The sequence below is a fragment of the Macrotis lagotis genome, chromosome 7, assembly GCF_037893015.1.
Source record: "Macrotis lagotis isolate mMagLag1 chromosome 7, bilby.v1.9.chrom.fasta, whole genome shotgun sequence".
NCBI classification, from domain to species: domain Eukaryota; kingdom Metazoa; phylum Chordata; class Mammalia; order Peramelemorphia; family Peramelidae; genus Macrotis; species Macrotis lagotis.
The window spans coordinates 201,763,183-201,779,306 of record NC_133664.1 but is presented as its reverse complement, the minus strand read 5'-3'; the positions used below and the strand labels follow the sequence as shown (position 1 = coordinate 201,779,306).

At 42.7% G+C, this 16,124-nt stretch overlaps 1 protein-coding gene across 1 annotated transcript in view; it reads right to left on the bottom strand.

Moving 5' to 3' along the window:
• Nucleotides 1-15,199, bottom strand: part of CLSTN3 (calsyntenin 3) — a 28,151-nt gene extending 12,952 nt beyond the window's left edge. Inside the window, exons 1-13 of the mRNA XM_074195182.1 lie at nucleotides 15,136-15,199; nucleotides 11,911-12,033; nucleotides 11,214-11,409; nucleotides 9,887-10,095; nucleotides 9,377-9,526; nucleotides 8,851-9,036; nucleotides 8,092-8,373; nucleotides 7,161-7,273; nucleotides 5,902-6,064; nucleotides 5,172-5,228; nucleotides 4,318-4,475; nucleotides 4,084-4,232; nucleotides 65-291 (exon numbers count right to left, since the gene is read on the bottom strand). Coding sequence (XP_074051283.1) covers nucleotides 65-291; nucleotides 4,084-4,232; nucleotides 4,318-4,475; nucleotides 5,172-5,228; nucleotides 5,902-6,064; nucleotides 7,161-7,273; nucleotides 8,092-8,373; nucleotides 8,851-9,036; nucleotides 9,377-9,526; nucleotides 9,887-10,095; nucleotides 11,214-11,409; nucleotides 11,911-12,033; nucleotides 15,136-15,199 — 2,077 coding nt within the window. The remainder of the gene's footprint in view (nucleotides 1-64; nucleotides 292-4,083; nucleotides 4,233-4,317; nucleotides 4,476-5,171; nucleotides 5,229-5,901; nucleotides 6,065-7,160; nucleotides 7,274-8,091; nucleotides 8,374-8,850; nucleotides 9,037-9,376; nucleotides 9,527-9,886; nucleotides 10,096-11,213; nucleotides 11,410-11,910; nucleotides 12,034-15,135) is intronic.
• Between the last annotated feature and the right edge of the window lie 925 nt (nucleotides 15,200-16,124).

Genomic DNA, 16,124 nt, shown 5'->3' with positions numbered 1-16,124 from the left:
TGAGAAACATATTTTTCAACTGTATTTCAAGGTCCTTCCAACCTTGTTTTCAGGGTAACCTTACCTGTACCCTGCCAGCTCTCATCTTTTTTGGCCTCCACCTGGTGGGAGATGGAGCAAGTTATCTGGAGCTCAGGAAACAGAGGGATTCCCTCAGGTCCTTCAAAGTCCACAGCAGGGCGTGCTAAATGGGTCATACCACTTAGTAGGATCTGAGGGGCATCTGGCTGGAGGACCACAACATAGCCCTCCACATCAGGGATAGAGACACAGGACTCCTCACTGAAGCACCTACATCACAAGAGGGATGATAGAAGAGAGTTAGCTATGCCACCATGCAGAATTCTTTTACATCCTCTTTCTAATCCTTGTCTCTTCAAGGGAAGACCCTCTCTCACAAAGAGGCTGGAAGAAGAGGAAGAATTAGTAATTTCATCCAGCCAAACCATTTGTTACACTAGGGGAAGAGACTTCCCTTCCTGGTGTCATTCTCAGCTGTGAGAAAGGTTCTGGGTAGGAAGAATTTATCTGTTTCAGCACTCTTTAGTTCTCATAGGGGACCATGGCTTAATGTGCTTTCCTTAAATTTATCTGTCTATTGTCTATTATCAAACATATCAAACTATCAAACATAATTAAAAACATAATTAACTTAACACAACCCTGCAAAAATAATGTGTATAGCACCTGTTTTGTAGCATATTTCATAACAATGAAGACTTGCCTCCCAAAAGGCAAGAACTGTGAGTTCAACATCAAAACAAGTAATGTGAAAAGTCTAAAAGTGAGGAGACCCCAGGAAATGTCTCCTTCCTAGTAGCAAAAACTCACAACCTTCAGATGGTCTACTTTGGTTATAATGGCCCAAGTTCTATCCACTTCCATCAGTCCTTACTGATTCTGACCAGAGGGAACGTTACCACTAAGCCTTGCCTTGAAGGCAGAGTCCAAACCAAACCAATAGCATAGTTCTCTGAACTACCCCTCCAGGCAAATGATATCAACACTTTCCAAAATAAGTTGGGCATCCAGTCAGCTGCTGTTTGCATGTTTTCTAACTAAAAGATTCAGATAAAAAAAAAAAGTTTATACCACCTGTCCTATATTTCCTCTGAAAGTATCTCATTTTCCAGGATAAATTAGTTCTGGTGAGGAGGGACTTTCTGTGTGCTATTAGAGATCATTTTGCTTTAAAAAAAAAAAAAACAATTGCTGTTTGTGCTTCTATTCAGATTTGACGTGATTGCACAAGCCAAAGAGGAGAGAGGTAAAATAAGGCAAGAGATAAAGCTTGGAGGGATAAATAGTCTGGAACTTGTCTCAGCAGGAAGGAAGGAATCTCCAGTTTCAGAGTCACGGTGACACTGGGGAGCAAGGTTCCCAGGTTGTGATTTGCACATCATTATCCAAGACAGCCTAAAAAACAATACAGTTTTAGGAAATCATCTAAGATAACAGGCTGGCAAGCCATATCTGCATATGATTTTTACCAAGAAAGTGAATTGACCTTTTAACTAGCCTGAGACTTCCCCCTGAGTACCTTGATTGAATTTTGACTATACAGCTGTGGGAAATTTGTCAATTAGCAAACTTGGGAAATATCTGGAAAACATCAGCTTTAAGATTACTTTGGGAGCTGGAAAAAGGTAGATTGGAGAGAGCAGAGACTGGAGGCAGGGAGACAATTAAAAAGTATGTTTAACAATAGTCCATGGAAGAGATAATGAGGATCTGAGATAAGGTGGTGGTTCTATGACTGGAGAAGTTGGGATATATAGGACAGACATTTCTGAAATAGAATTGGCAGATGGAGTCATTGCTAGGGAGGGCTACAGAGGCTGAAATTTAGAGAACGACAATTGTACTGCTTCTCTTGCATAGAAGCAAGTACTCAACACTGTTAGAGAGGATATTTAGTAAGAAATTACCAAATGATGCATGCATCACTTGCCCTACTGCCCTAAACTCTCCCACATCAACTTCCTCAGCAATAGCTTTGTGGTATTGCAGGATCTGTATCCCCCAATCTTGTACAGCTCTCAACTGACAAAATTGCTAGTTGTGATTGATTGTACTTCATGACTGGTTAGTTGTGGAAAGAAGGGAAAGAAGAGGGAAATGTAAAAAATAACCAAGAAATTTTGAGCTAAGGTGATTGGCAAGGTGGTTGTATTATTAATAGAAATACAGAAGTCAGGGGGCTGATATCAACTTTGAATATATTAAATTGAAAGAGACAGTGGGACAATGGGGTAGAAATAATAATAGTTAGCACAGTGTTTTTAGGTTTACAAAAAGTTCTTTACATGTATTATCTTATTTAATCCTCTCAACAATCCTGTGAGGTAGTTGCTTTTATTATACCCATTTTACAGCTCAGGAAATAAGTATCCAAGGCAGGATTCAAACCTAGATCTTCCTGACTCCAAGTCCAATACTATCCACTATGCCATCTAGTTGCCTACAAGTAGGTACCTGGAAAAGGCAAATATAAAATAGATCAGGGTTAAAGAAAGATTTGGATCATATGATTGAGCTAATCATGAAAGGCATGGAAGTAGATGAGATGATCAAGGAAACCTTGGACAAAATATATGTAATCATCCATTGAATTCACAATTCTAGATAGTTTAGAGATTTAGACCTTTCCTCATGTTCCCACTTTAGGACAATGATAATATCTATGATGTAATAGAAAGCGCACTGAATTTGAAATCAGAGAATGTGGGTTCAAATCCTGACTTCATCATTTACTACTTTGAAACCTTGATAAAAAAGGTTACCTTGTGCCTCAGTTTCCTCAATTTATGAAATGAGGGTATTGGACTAGATTCCAACTCTAATAATGTGATCTGTGATCCTTATGATCTTATGATTCCATGATCCCAGTGTGCTGTTCACGATTTTAATAGCAAGCTCTGAGTCAGGACAGAAGTTATAGTCTTTTCATCCAAAATAAAATAAAATAAAATTCCAAGAACTCTTGGGAATTGAGGAGACAGATTGCTTTGGTTCCAGAGACTAAATAGATCCCAACTGTTCATGTTTCTTTTATCAATTTAGAAGAATTTTATCTAGAGAATAAGAGACCTCATCTGTGAACTAAACTGAATTGTCCTGTCACCATTTTAACTTTACCTATACCTGCCCTGTACCTTGGACCATGATTTGGTTTTCTAGCCTGATTTCCAAAAACCCTCACAACTCTAACATTAAATTTGTTATTAATCTCCAGTTACCACAGGGGAATTAAGGGCCCACTATAAATTAAAGCCCGATCTAATTCTCCCTAGAAGATAGGAAACCGTTAGGGATGCTTCTTCTCAGGTTGCTGATGGAGAATCTAGGACACAGCAGGGAAAAGGGATTTAGCAACCGGTGGGGGAGGGGAGAGGGAAAACAAAGAAATGGGGGGGAGGGGAGTAAAGTAACCAGTTCCATCCACTAGATGGCAATGTATCCTAAAAATAAGTATTCAATAAGGACTCAATCATTGGGTACTTGGCACAGAGATTTGATCTTTGTCTCCTATTTAAAAAAAAAAGAAACAAGCTCAAAATGTTTCACCTACTTGGCCCAGGGATTTGATCTTTGTCTCTTATTAAAAAAAAATAAAGAAAGGAACAAGCTCAAAACGTTTCACCTGTGAGTAAGCAGGTGAGCCTTACATTGACATGATGAGGCAGGACTTAGAATAAATGGGGGGAAAAAAAACCCAGAGTGAATTGTGTTTAAGATCACACAGCGAGTTAGACAATAGTCTGGCAGGACTAGGAACTAGGTCTCCTGAGATCCATTTGAGAGCACCATACTTAATCATCCTTTTTTTCTTTTCCTGCTTAGAGGAAGGAACAAAGAAATAAATGGAGGCAGAGAAGGGGAGAGGTTTCTCAAAAAAAAAATGTCATTGAAATGTGAGCCACAAAGTCTTGGGAGTGTCTTGATTCTGCCCTTCATTATCTGTGTGACTTTGGCAAGTCACCTAATCTCTTGGGCCAGTTTTCTCTTCTGCAAAATGCAGAACTATGGTTTTTATGAGGCCCTTTCTTATTCTAAAATCCTAAGATTCATCCCCACACTCACTTGACAGCAGTAGCAAGGCGCAGGGGCCGGACACCAGGTGTTGCAAAGCGCAGAGTGTTCATGTAAGCCACATGCTGCAGAGCATGATTGAAGGTCTCCACGTCATCTCCCTCCAGGGTGAGTAGGGACTGCGAGGGATTCACATGGACCTGGGTCCCAGACATAGACATAGCAGTGAGCAGGATCAGGGGCAGGAAAAGGAGACATGCTAGGCAGGTAAAGGAAGGCCTGTACCTTCATGCCTTTGCCCAGGCTCTCGAAGTCCCTATAGTCCAGCCCCTCCCGACATGCATAGAGGCATTCGATAACCTCACGGCTCTCCAAGCGACCTGAGCGCACGCTGAAACCAGCCAGGTAGCCATGGAAGTAGTGGTGAATCGGCAGAGGGTCTCCTAGGGCAGGAACATAGGAGCAGGAGCAGGAGATGGGGAAAATAAGGGATAGGAAGGAAGGAAGGAGGAAGACAAAGGAAAAGGAGAGAAGGGCAAAACAGAGGAGAGAAAAGGCAAAGAGGAGGGGGAATGGGAGAGAAAAGGAAGAGGGAGAAGGGATCAGGAAAAAGATGCAAAGATACAGGGAAAATCAAACTAGAAGGGAAAGGATAAACTACTGAATGCCAAAGGAGAAGCAACAGGATTGAATGACAAGTCCAACGGAGCAAAAACTGGAACAAGGAAATCAGACCAAGAAGGAGAAAAGAGGAAAGGGGAGCCACAGAGGAGTCTGAAGGAGTGGTCTGCCAAGACACAGTCCAGTTTCCAAGCCAGGCTGCACACCTCCCCTCCTACATGGTCTAACAGGTCTACTCAGTAGGGTTGGATGTGTTAGCTTCCAAAAATGCTCAGGTACATGACCAACTCCTCTTTTCTACCTGTCACCTCCACCCCAATCAACATTAGGCTAATCAGAAGATCACCTTACCTCATTCTGTGGAGATACACACAGAGATGAATGGGCCCTGCTCTGCTGTCTTTGTTTAGGTCATGATCCCCTAGAGTACATAATGGGACTGGAGAGGGTAATGAGGGAAAAAATATGCACCGTTCTAGTTCTCAATGGAAACTGCTCCTTGCACAAATATACCATACCTTGGTTCACATCTGTGCTGTTGTCTCCCCCTTTTTCCTTCTCTTTGCTTTTTTCCTCTGCAAGGAAGAGAATCTGTGAGCTCAGAGTGGTAGAAGCAGATGAGCCAAAAGGAATGAAAGGGAAGCCCTGTCCTTCTGCAACCAGAATCCTAGCCCCAAACATGCCGTACTTAGGAATCTCTGAACAACTTCCAAACTGAACCTTCCTTCCACCAATTAGTCAACATCAATCTCCCAGACCTCAGTGTGATCTGTTGACATTTCAAATGGGATGCTTTGAATCCATAGCCCCAAATAAGAAAAGTGAAAAAAGAAAAGCTTTATTATGGTTTCCAAAAGATTCTTTGCCAGAGATGATCCTCTTTTCCTTCTCCACTAATGATGGAGCAAGGACAAAACAGACAAAAATTATAGGTCTACCTAGATTCAGGTGAACCATTAGGAAGACTTTTCTAGCAGTCTGAGATTCTGACGAATTCTTCCTAGCTCTGTTCCTTCTCTGCTTTTTTAAATAAAAATTTTTGTTTTTCTGAGATTAGTGTTTGCTTGCTCAGATATAAGGGAATGAAAAGATACTTTCTGCCATCTCAGAACTACAGGCCACTAATTCCCTGTCGGTCATCATCTTTTCACTAACACTACTAACTCAATAACCACCCCTTGATGGTCCTTATCTTGGTTTTGTCCTTCAGTGACTTTTGGATAGGGGTAAGAGTGGAATAGGACTCACCAGTCCAGCAGGCCCCAATCATAAGGGCAGGTTCTTGGCGGGGTGGGTGGATGAGGCCATTGTCATGGATGAGAGCAGGATCAAAGGAAATTCCATCCACATAGAGTGTGACTGTAGGAAACTCAAGGTTCAGAGCATAGTGGTGCCACTCATCATCACACACCTAGAAGAGGTTAACAACACCAGGAAAGGAATTAAAGCAGGACCATCCTTCCTAGTTAATTTCTAAGAAAGTTTCAGTGGCAATAATCCTTGCCTCCTGGGTGAAGAGGGAGACTTTCTTCTCAGTACTAATCCTTTAACATCAAGCGCTGCCTTTAAAGTAGTTGATAAAAATAAAATAAAAATATTTCCATCACTTAGGTGTCACAGTGCTTGAATTTCTACCGCTAGAGATTCCTTGCTTTTAAGTTTTGCCCACTCTATGTTTCTAAATATGCAAATACCCTTTAGAGTGAGTTCATTTATTACATAAGAGAACTGGACCTTTGAGGTCTCAAAAGGCAGGTAAGAAGGTGGGGAAAAAAACAGGGAAACCTCAAAGACAAACTATTTCTTTCATACTTTTTCCAGGACTAGGTCATGTATATCTGGAGGTGGAAGAAGGAGCCAATGAGTAATGGAGAAAAGGCAAAGATGACAATAGAAAACACTAGAGAAATTAAGAGATGGGAAATGCCATTCTCTATTCTCAACCAAAGGAGAGACTGCAAAAAACTCTAATTATCCAAGAAGCAAGGATCTAGTTCTTGGATTATCCAGGTTTTTTGATATCTGCCCATTTTGTACATGTGACTATTTAGCTACTTGACCAGAGCATAAGTAGGAGATATCAAAGGAGGGAAAAAAATGGATTCAGCTGCTTCTTGTGGTCAGCTAGAGATAGGTTGTTTGAAAATGGTTCTTAGCTTTAATTAGCTTTTAAATTGATCCACAGATTTTTAAAATTATATATGTTCTCTGTCACTTATAACCATGGACAATCAAGGGTTATACATAGAAAAGAACTTAAGAATTAAGGCCTGTTTGTGGTTAATGGCAATCTATCTACTCCCTACTCCTCAACCTAGAAAGGCTCTCTGTGGGAGGCAGGTGTTGGAAGAAGAAAACAAGAAAGAATGATGACTGTGGAGAAACTTCAATAAGCAAAAGATATAACATTGGAAGAAATGGATGGGAAATAGGAAATCTCTTGCCAATATTTTTCCCATCCATTGAGTGTCTCCAGGAGACTGAATTTTCCATTGTGCCATACTAACCTGCTCCAATTTCCAGAGGAACTTGACTGGCCTGGCACTTTCCAGCAAAGGCCAGTAAAGGAACGCAATTCGGCAACCATGGACTGTCAACCAATAGTGAGAGAAGCCATCCTCTATGGAGAGAGTTGGAGGAACACAGATCAGACACCAAGACTTGGGACAAGAATGAAGACAAATGGAGAATAGACATTTGAATTCTCTCAAAGTCAGTGTTCAAAATAAAAAAGTGACTTGCCTAAGGTCCCACAGATGGTGAAAGAGTAGGAATGTGGATGTATATTCATGCCTAAAGATATCCCATTATAAGTGGGTGAAAGGGTGAAATAGACCCATATTGAAGGAGAAACTTAAGAGTGAAAGAGAATTAAATTCTGCTATCCATTCACTCACCTATTCAACTTTTGTTTTTTGGGTTGTGTTTGACTCTTGGTGAACCCATTTCAGGGTTTTCTTGGCAGAGATACTGGTGTGTCTGCCATTTCCCTCTTCAGCTCATTTTACAGAGGGGGAAATTGAGGCAAAAAGAATTAAAGGACTTGCCCAGGATCACATAGTAAGTATATTTGAACTCAGGAAGATGATTATTCCTGATTCCAGGTCTAGTGCTCTATGCACTGTGCTACCAATTTCAATAATATTGATTAAATAATTATTTTGTGCAGAACATTGAGCCAAGAACTAGGTTGGGAAGAATGGTACCAATGTATGATGAGGGTGAATATCATTCCAATGTACTGAAGGAGTATTTGCTTTTCAACTTATCCACATTTATGGAGAGATGGATTATATATTTATTGAGCTGAAAAGTCATCTAGCCCAAGTCCTTCATTTTATAGGTAAGAAAACCAAGGCTCAGATAGGTTCAGTGTTAAATTTTACAGCTAATTTGCCAAACAATCTCAGCCCTCCTGCCTCCTAGTTTGATACTCACCATTCTGGACAGTGTTGCACACGATGGTTTCCTCTTCTTTCTTGCCCTTACTTGGAGTCACTCCATGTTTCATCCAGAAGGATAAAGTGAAATGGTCACTAAGACCATCTTGGGAGCCAGATCCAATTCCACCACCACTACCCAGAGGAACCTGCACGGCCTGGGTCCCATTGAACCAATAGATGAGGCTGCTGTCCTGACTGTAGTGAACGGAGAGCCCTGCTGTCCAGTTAGCATTAGGGCCAGGCATGGGGAGCAGATCCACCTCCCCTGTAGCAGCACCTGTAGGGCATCCCCCCCCAAGGAATACAGAATTATTAAAACCAAGATGTGGATTTGGTAGACTGAGATCTATTCTCAAAATGGGGGATGGAAAGAAGAAAAGTTTTAAGCATCTTTTCCAGCCTGCCTTTTGATGGTCATCATGCTTAATTAAACTCAGGTTGAGGACACCTCCATGGGAAGCTTTGTGAGGTTTTCCTAGCTGACTCTCCAATCCTGCTTTCCCTCAATGCACTTCAGCCATTGTAGTGTTGTATTAAAATTGCATCTGTCAATTATATCCATTTCTCCCATCTCAACTTTTGGGGAATAGGAAGCTAAGCTAATCTTTCCTGAATCCCAAGTATTTAAAAACTGTGAGTGTGATATTTATTGACCCTTAGGGGATACAAGGAAGATTCTCAGAAAGAGGGAGATAAGGGCTGAGGAAGAACAAAAGAACATGACCCAGGGTTGGAGTAGGGAAGAGGGGCACACCACAGAGTTTTCGAAGGGCCCTTTCTGAATAGTTGTCCCGATCACAGCCCTTGGCCACATGACTGGTCTGCAGTTCAATGGTGGCCTGGATGTTCCACAGTGGTTCATCACAGGTTTCTAGGCGGATGCCAGGAAATAATGCTAGGCTCCCAGCACCAGGTGCATACTCAATCCTTTTGCTCCAACCTGTAGGGAGTGGGGGGGGGGGTGACAAACAAAAGGAAAGTAAGTCATTTCTTCCAAATTTGCTATCCTAGTTCCAATTCCCCACAGCCATCTTTTCAGATTCTATGGAGTCCAGCTTAGTCTATGACTGGACTGCTCAGTCCACAGGTAAAACTGCAAAATTCCTAGTCTTTGCCTTCTATATTTTTTCATTCCTCAAGTTAGGGTTCAGGCTTATCTATGTGATCATCATGAAAGTCCAAAAATGGGCAAACTAAGAGTCAAATGTTAAATTTACTTCATCAAGGTCAAAATGGGGGGGGGGGGGCTAAAGGATCACAGTGAGGTCTAGTTTGCTCACCTTGCCAGCTGGGCTTGCATGTGGGCTTCACCTGGATCTCTACCTCAGCATCATCAGCTGCCCTCTTCTTCCCACAGTCATATGCTGTTACTGTAAATTTATAGAGCCTCTCTCCACTGTATTGCAGTTTCTCTGTGTTCTCAATGTTCCCTGGAAGAAAAGATGAAGACCTATAGTAAGTAAAGAAAGATAGGAAAGAGGAAGGAAGAGAGGGAAAAGGAAAGAGGGAGGGCAGGAAGAAGGGGAAAGGGGAAAAGAAAAAGGAGGGGAAAGGGAAGAGAGAAGCTAGGGAGGAAAGAGAGAGAAAAGAAAGTAGGGAGATGGAGAAGAGAGGGAAGGAAAGAAGGGGGAGAGATACAATGGACCCAATGATGAAAAATAAACTAGACAACAGGAAGTTGTCAAGGAAGATGTGGGATGGAGTCTGGGGTAAGCAAAGATTTGTGTTCCAGTTGAGAGATCTGGGGGACAAGAGTTATGATATCAGGGTGGAAGTGGGAATGTACTCACCATCGTTATCAATGAGGAAAGGAGTGTTGGGAGTGAGGATCTCATAATAGCAGATCTGACTATATTGTGGGGAACAGTCCCCATCAATAGCCTCCACTCGTAGAATTCGATCATACAATTTCCCCTCAGTTACTGAGGCCCGGTACAGTCTCTCCACAAATACTGGGGCAAACTCATTCACATCATTTACCCTCACGTGCACTGTTGCCCTGTATAAACCAGGGGAAGGAGAAAGGTTAATATTGGCCTACTATCTAGAGAACTTAGGATGCAAAAACGAACCAGAGAAGAATTTCAGAACAGAACTGCATCAAAGCAGTCCTAAACCTGTGGTAGGACTATATTTATTAGATTTCTTCTTCTTACTCTCCATCTAGCCCCAAGTGTACTATTCTTAAGTGTACTACTATAACCTTTAGACCCCATTGAGCATTAGCTCAAAGTGAAGAAATGTCCAAGGAAAGAAGTAGAGTACCCACCCCTGGGGAGAGGATTAAACGGTTTCCTAAGAGATGGTGTAGTTAGCCTCATAAGGAGATCATGGGGAATCTAGATACCTAATAGGAGGTTGGTGATGCCAGACAATGAAGTGAAAAGCATTAAGAGTCAATTGTGGGAAGCATTAAGAGTTCTCCTAAGAGATCAAAGCATTTGTTCTCATGAAGAGTTGACAACTAATTGGCAAAGTGGATAGAAAACTGGATCCAAAGTCAGGAAGATACCTTTTCATGAGTTCAAATCTGACCTCAGACACTTATTAGCTGTATGACCCTGATCAAGCCTGTTAACCCTGTTTACCTTAGTTTTCTCATCTGTAAAATGAACTGGAAAAAATGGCAAACTAAAATCTCTGCCAAGAAAACCCCAAATGGAACAGGAAGAGTTGGGCATGACTGAACAACAAGAACAAGAATTGACATCAAATAACCCTATAAGTTAATGTGGGATATAAAGCCAAAAACAAAATCCAAAGTGAAAAAGTAAAACTAACTATAAAAAGTAATGTGGAATATGTATGGCATTTATATATGAGGGGCACATGCTATGTAATGTATTAAACATTTGAGGAGAAATAATGTGGTCTGCATGGCATGAATTATAATCTGTGTGATCTATATAGTATAAAAATGCAATCTGTGGGACATGTGCATCCATAACTGGCAGCTTCTGGAGGGCAAGGACCACATATATCACTGAGTGTTTTGATCACCAATTGTGGATGCTAGGTAATCACTGAACCAGTGGGGTCTAGGTGTGCTGATACTAGTAAGGAATCAATATGACCTCAAGAGGAAGAAAAGAAGAAGGAAATGAAAGATTCCCTCACTTGTGTGATTTCTTGGTATTGGCCCCATCTGGACCTTCACCACAGTCATAGGCCTGGATTGTAAAGCTGTGTTCCTTCTGAGCTTCACAATCTACTGGTTCCTTGGCTCGGATCAACCCCTCTCCAGTTGCCTTATCCAGGATCACAGCCTCAAAAGGAACCCCAGCTCCATGGAGTCGGAACCCACAGATTTCACCTAGTCAGGAAAGAAAAGAAAGGCCTTAGAATTCCCATCAGCTTCTTCTCTAGCTTCTCCTTTGACTCCCTTCTCCCTGTCCACATTAACCCTCCTATATTCTGTTGTACCAGGCCCTTGACACACCTTCCAAACTTTTACTGTCATCTCCCCTTCCTTTCCTGTGATCAGATTATATACTTCTCGACCCTTTTCTCCTCCCCACATTAACAAAAATCCTCCCTTTTTTCCTGTACTTTCAGAACTGAGATCCTGATAGGCCCCACTGAATTCAATCCCTGCTTATATCCTTCCCTCTGATCCCCCTTTCTCTTCTCTTAGCCTTAGGTTTCCCCTTTCCTTGCCATTATTCCCTCTTCCTAAAGTTTCTCCTATTCTCCTTGTACTCCTTCTCTCCCTTCTTTCTCCCCATGCCTTATAATTTCACCCATATACATTTCTATGCTTATTTCTCCTCTTCCTTGTCTCTGTTTACCCCACCCCTACTTTTCCAGTCATTACCAGCATATCGAAGAGGGGCATCCTTGTCCAGGGCAAAGAGTGGTGGATTGAGTAGGACGGTGTTGTCATTCTCCATGACAATGCCCTGATACTCTGCTTCAATCCATGGCTTGTGTTTGTTGGCTGACACCGCAGGGAACAGAGAGGAAGACCCTGTGAGTCAAGACCCCACTCCATGAACAACCCCTCTAGGCCCAGGCCTTGGCTACCCTTCCCCATCCTCTTTACCCATCCCCCTCCCGCTTCTTTGCCTTTGTTATCCTTCCTTCACACTTGCAAAGATAATTTTTTTTTTCTTTCTTAAAGCTGGAAGGGGATCTTAGAGGTCATTTCATTTAACTTGCATCATTTTTCTCCTAGGAAAACTGAAGTCCAGAAAGGTTAATAGACTTACCCAAAGTCAAACAGGAAGGGCACCAGGTCAACCCCAGAGAACAGAGTATGGGCATGGAGGTGAAAGGCAGAACATATAATCTATTCCTTTTATTTCCATGGCAAACATATTTACATTGAAATCCTAAGGTTTACTCTGAATATAAGGGTCAAGAGAATGGGTGATTCATCTCTATAAAGCATTTAGCAGAGAGGAAGTAGGTGGGATAAGGGAACACCAGAAATGGGACATGAAAAAGCCTTGAAAAGAGGATAAGGAGAGATTGAGGTCACAGCAGAGATAGGGAGGGGGAAAGGAAAGGGTTCAAATTCCACTTCCTCTAAATTTCAATTTAAATTCCCTCATTTTTCATGTCATCTATCCCAGTCAAATCTTAATCCAAAACTAATACCCTCAGGGGGAAGTAAAGGTATAGGGGAGGAAGAAAGAGATATGAGGCAAAGAAGGGAGACTTCATTGGAAGAATCAGGGATAGAGGAGAGAGATCAATACCAATAATTGGACCCATTGGTGCCACCATCCTAGAGAATTATTAAGCTGGTCTAATCCTCCCTGCCCCCACTGCTAAACACACTCATTGAGTATACATCTGCCAATCCCCAGGATTGTATCTCTTACAGCCCTCATAGCTAACCCTAGCCAGGAGTTAGGATCTGAGTTCCATATCTTGAACTTTAGCAAGTTTTGCTCCTATCCTCCTTATCCACATCAAAGATCTAGTCTTCATTCTTTTTTTCCTGAGACCATTCCAAAAGCCTTTCTCCCCCCCCCCCCACCATTATTTCTACTCAAAGGACTCAGGGAACCTCCCCTCAATTTTTGCTCAAAATCATGTTGACTCTGGAGTGAGGGATTTAAATGCACAAAATAGAACATGAGGGGCCATATCATTGTCCCAGTGGGCCCAAATTTCCCAACAAGAAACTTGGTTTAGAATTTCACCTTCTGCCCCACTGCCCTTGCTCTCTACTCAACCAAAAATTCCACTGGGGAATAGGTAGTTATATCTTTGTTCAATCTTTCTTCACCACCAAATCCTAGGATATTAAATTATATTTAATGAATTTCCAGTGTATGGGAAGGAGGGATGGGAGTCATGTCACCAAAGAATAACTGAGTCACTGAAAGGAAGTTTATCTCAAATGTTTTATAGGGAATATGCTGCTAAATCCACAATTCCTACTACCAGTATTTTGAGGGGGGAAAGCAGTCACCTGAGAATAGAAATCTCATGTACTGGACCCTCAGTCTCTTGTGCATTGTAGACATCATGCCCCTCCCTGTTACCCTCCACAGCTGAAGGATGAGCCACAAGATGGTGAACAGGATAGAAAAGGATGTGGCAGGACACCAAAAGGCTGAGGTTGAGGCAGGAGATGCAAGGAGAAGGGGCATAGGCAAGACAGAGATGCAACACAAGATGGAGGGGAACAAGTGCAGCAAGGGCAGCTTCTCTCCCTAGTTTTCCCTTCAGCTTTCTCTTCCCTTTTCCTCTCCCCTCTTTTCTCCTCCCTCAGTTCTCATTCCTTCCTTCTCCCTCCTTTTCATCCATTCTCTCTTCCTTCTCTTCTCTCCTTTCCCCACACCCTTCTTTTTCCTTCTTTCCTCCTTTCTCTTGTCCCTCAATTTCTCTCCTGCCTTTCCCTACCTTTCCCTCTTTCTTCTCTCCTCACCAGTTCTTCCCTTCTCTATTTCCCTGTTTACTCCTCTTCTCTTCTCTCCCTCTCCTCTTTTCTTCCTTTAAGTCTCCCCTCCTTTTTCTCTTCTCTCTTATCCCCCCCCCCAGTTCTTCCTTCACCTTTCAGGTATCTTCTCCTTTCTTTCCTCCCCCTCATCTCTTTCCTTTCCTTTCTTTTCTTCACTTCGCTTCTCTTTTCTCTTCTTTTCTCTCAGTTCTCCTTTCTCTTCTTCTCATTCCTTGGGTTTTCTCCTCTCTCCCCCACCACCTCCAGTTCTTCTTACCCTGTATCTTTCCTTTCCTCTCCCTATGTTCCTTCTATGCCTCATAATCTCTGCTGTGCTAGAGTCTTTACCATCTCTTCTCATTTCTTTCTTCATGTTTTCCCTCTCATCTCCCTGTCTTTTTTCATCTTCCTTCCACCTGTGATAACTCTTTTCTCTCTTTTCCTTCCTCTTATTTTTCTCCCACACCTGTTTCTCTCATCCTCTTCCTCCTACGTCTCTCCATTAGCTTTCTGCCCCAATCCTCAACCTCTTCCCTGTCTCTCTTCTTCTCTCTGAACACTTTACCCAGATGAATTTATAAATTGATCACCTGCCCTTTTGCTAAAGGGCTCCTGGGTTCTGATAACCCACAACCCAGCTGTGTACCAGCAAAAGAACATATACGTGCATGAACATGCAAAAACATACGTGCTCTGAATGGCTAAACTACAGAGAATGGTTTCTCCCTGGGCTGAATAGAGAAAAATCAAATCAATTTTCCACACACTCACAGAAAATACACTCCCTTGAGAAATGGGTAGATAAGAAAGATATGTATCTCCCTTCAAATGCAACTTCTAAGAACGGAGAAACCAATGTGCAGATACAATAAGAGACAAGCAATTAATATGGTGTGATCAAGAGAGGTGAGGAAAGACATTGAGTTTAAAAAGAGAACTACCTGAGAGAAAAAGGAGAAGAGTGAGAAACACATGGGTGAAGAGTGTGTGAAGAAGCATGTAATACTGGGGAAAGGGATGGAGAGAGAGATGAGTGGAAGGAAAGACACAGGTCATACTCAAAGAGCCTTAGCATCCCTTGCCCACCTCCCAACTCCCTATCTCCTTTCTACCACCCCCCACCAGTGCCCACCCCTCATCACTCACCTTTATTACAGAAGCTGGTGGGGAGCAGGGAGGTCAGAAGGAGGGGGAGCAGCAAGGGGGCCATGGTGTGGGGCAGGGCAAGGCAATTGCTCTCCCCTGGGAGCTTCCCTCCTTATTCCACCTTCAGGAAAGGATGCTGTGGGGAAGAGGGTCAAAGGATAAGCCAGGGAGTGACAGTGGAGGGGAACTTCATGGATTAATCCGTTGGAGCAGACCAGGGCAGAAGGACCAGTGTAGATAAGGTTGTGGGGGAGGGGGACTGGCAATGGCTCTCTTTCCCTCCCGTTCCCCGGGTTTTCTCGATCCCTCACTCACTCCCACCCCATCCCTGCTACTGCAGAATGATGTCAGCATAACCGGGTGGGGATTGATGGAACCTCTAGCCAATGGGGTGACTGGGGGAGCTGGTGCTGCAGGGAGGGAGGGGACCAATGGGACTGTGGTGCTGGTGTTGGAGAATGTGGTGGGGCTTTTTTTCCCTGTCTGCAATCTGGGGAGCAAGGTAGCTGCAGGGGAAACAGAAGAGCCATGGAATGAATGGAAAACCAGAGTAACTTGAGATGAAGGAACTGTCCAAGAGAGGGTGGGGATGTGAATCTTTGGAAGACTGGGAAGGGAGCTGTCTCCTAAACATGGCCCCTCCTCTTTACCTAAGCACTAACTCTCCCTTTGCCCCCTCTTTCCTAGAGTGATCTTTCAGCTTTTCCCATAAGTCACAGGGACTAAACTCAAAGCCCCAGTCCAGGCAATCCCACATCCCAGCTCCCAGTCTGAAAGATTCTAATAGATCTTGGGCTTCTCAGTAGGGAAGTAGAGAAAATTCCAAAGTTAATGTGACAGAAGCAGTGTCCCCTTTCTTACATATTCCTGCTGGGACAATTCACCTCTAATGCCAACAATTCATCCAGAACATAGGGAAATTCATCCTGTGAACCAACGATGAGCTGAGACAAGAAGGTATCTATGTACATCAACATTTTTTTTCTGTC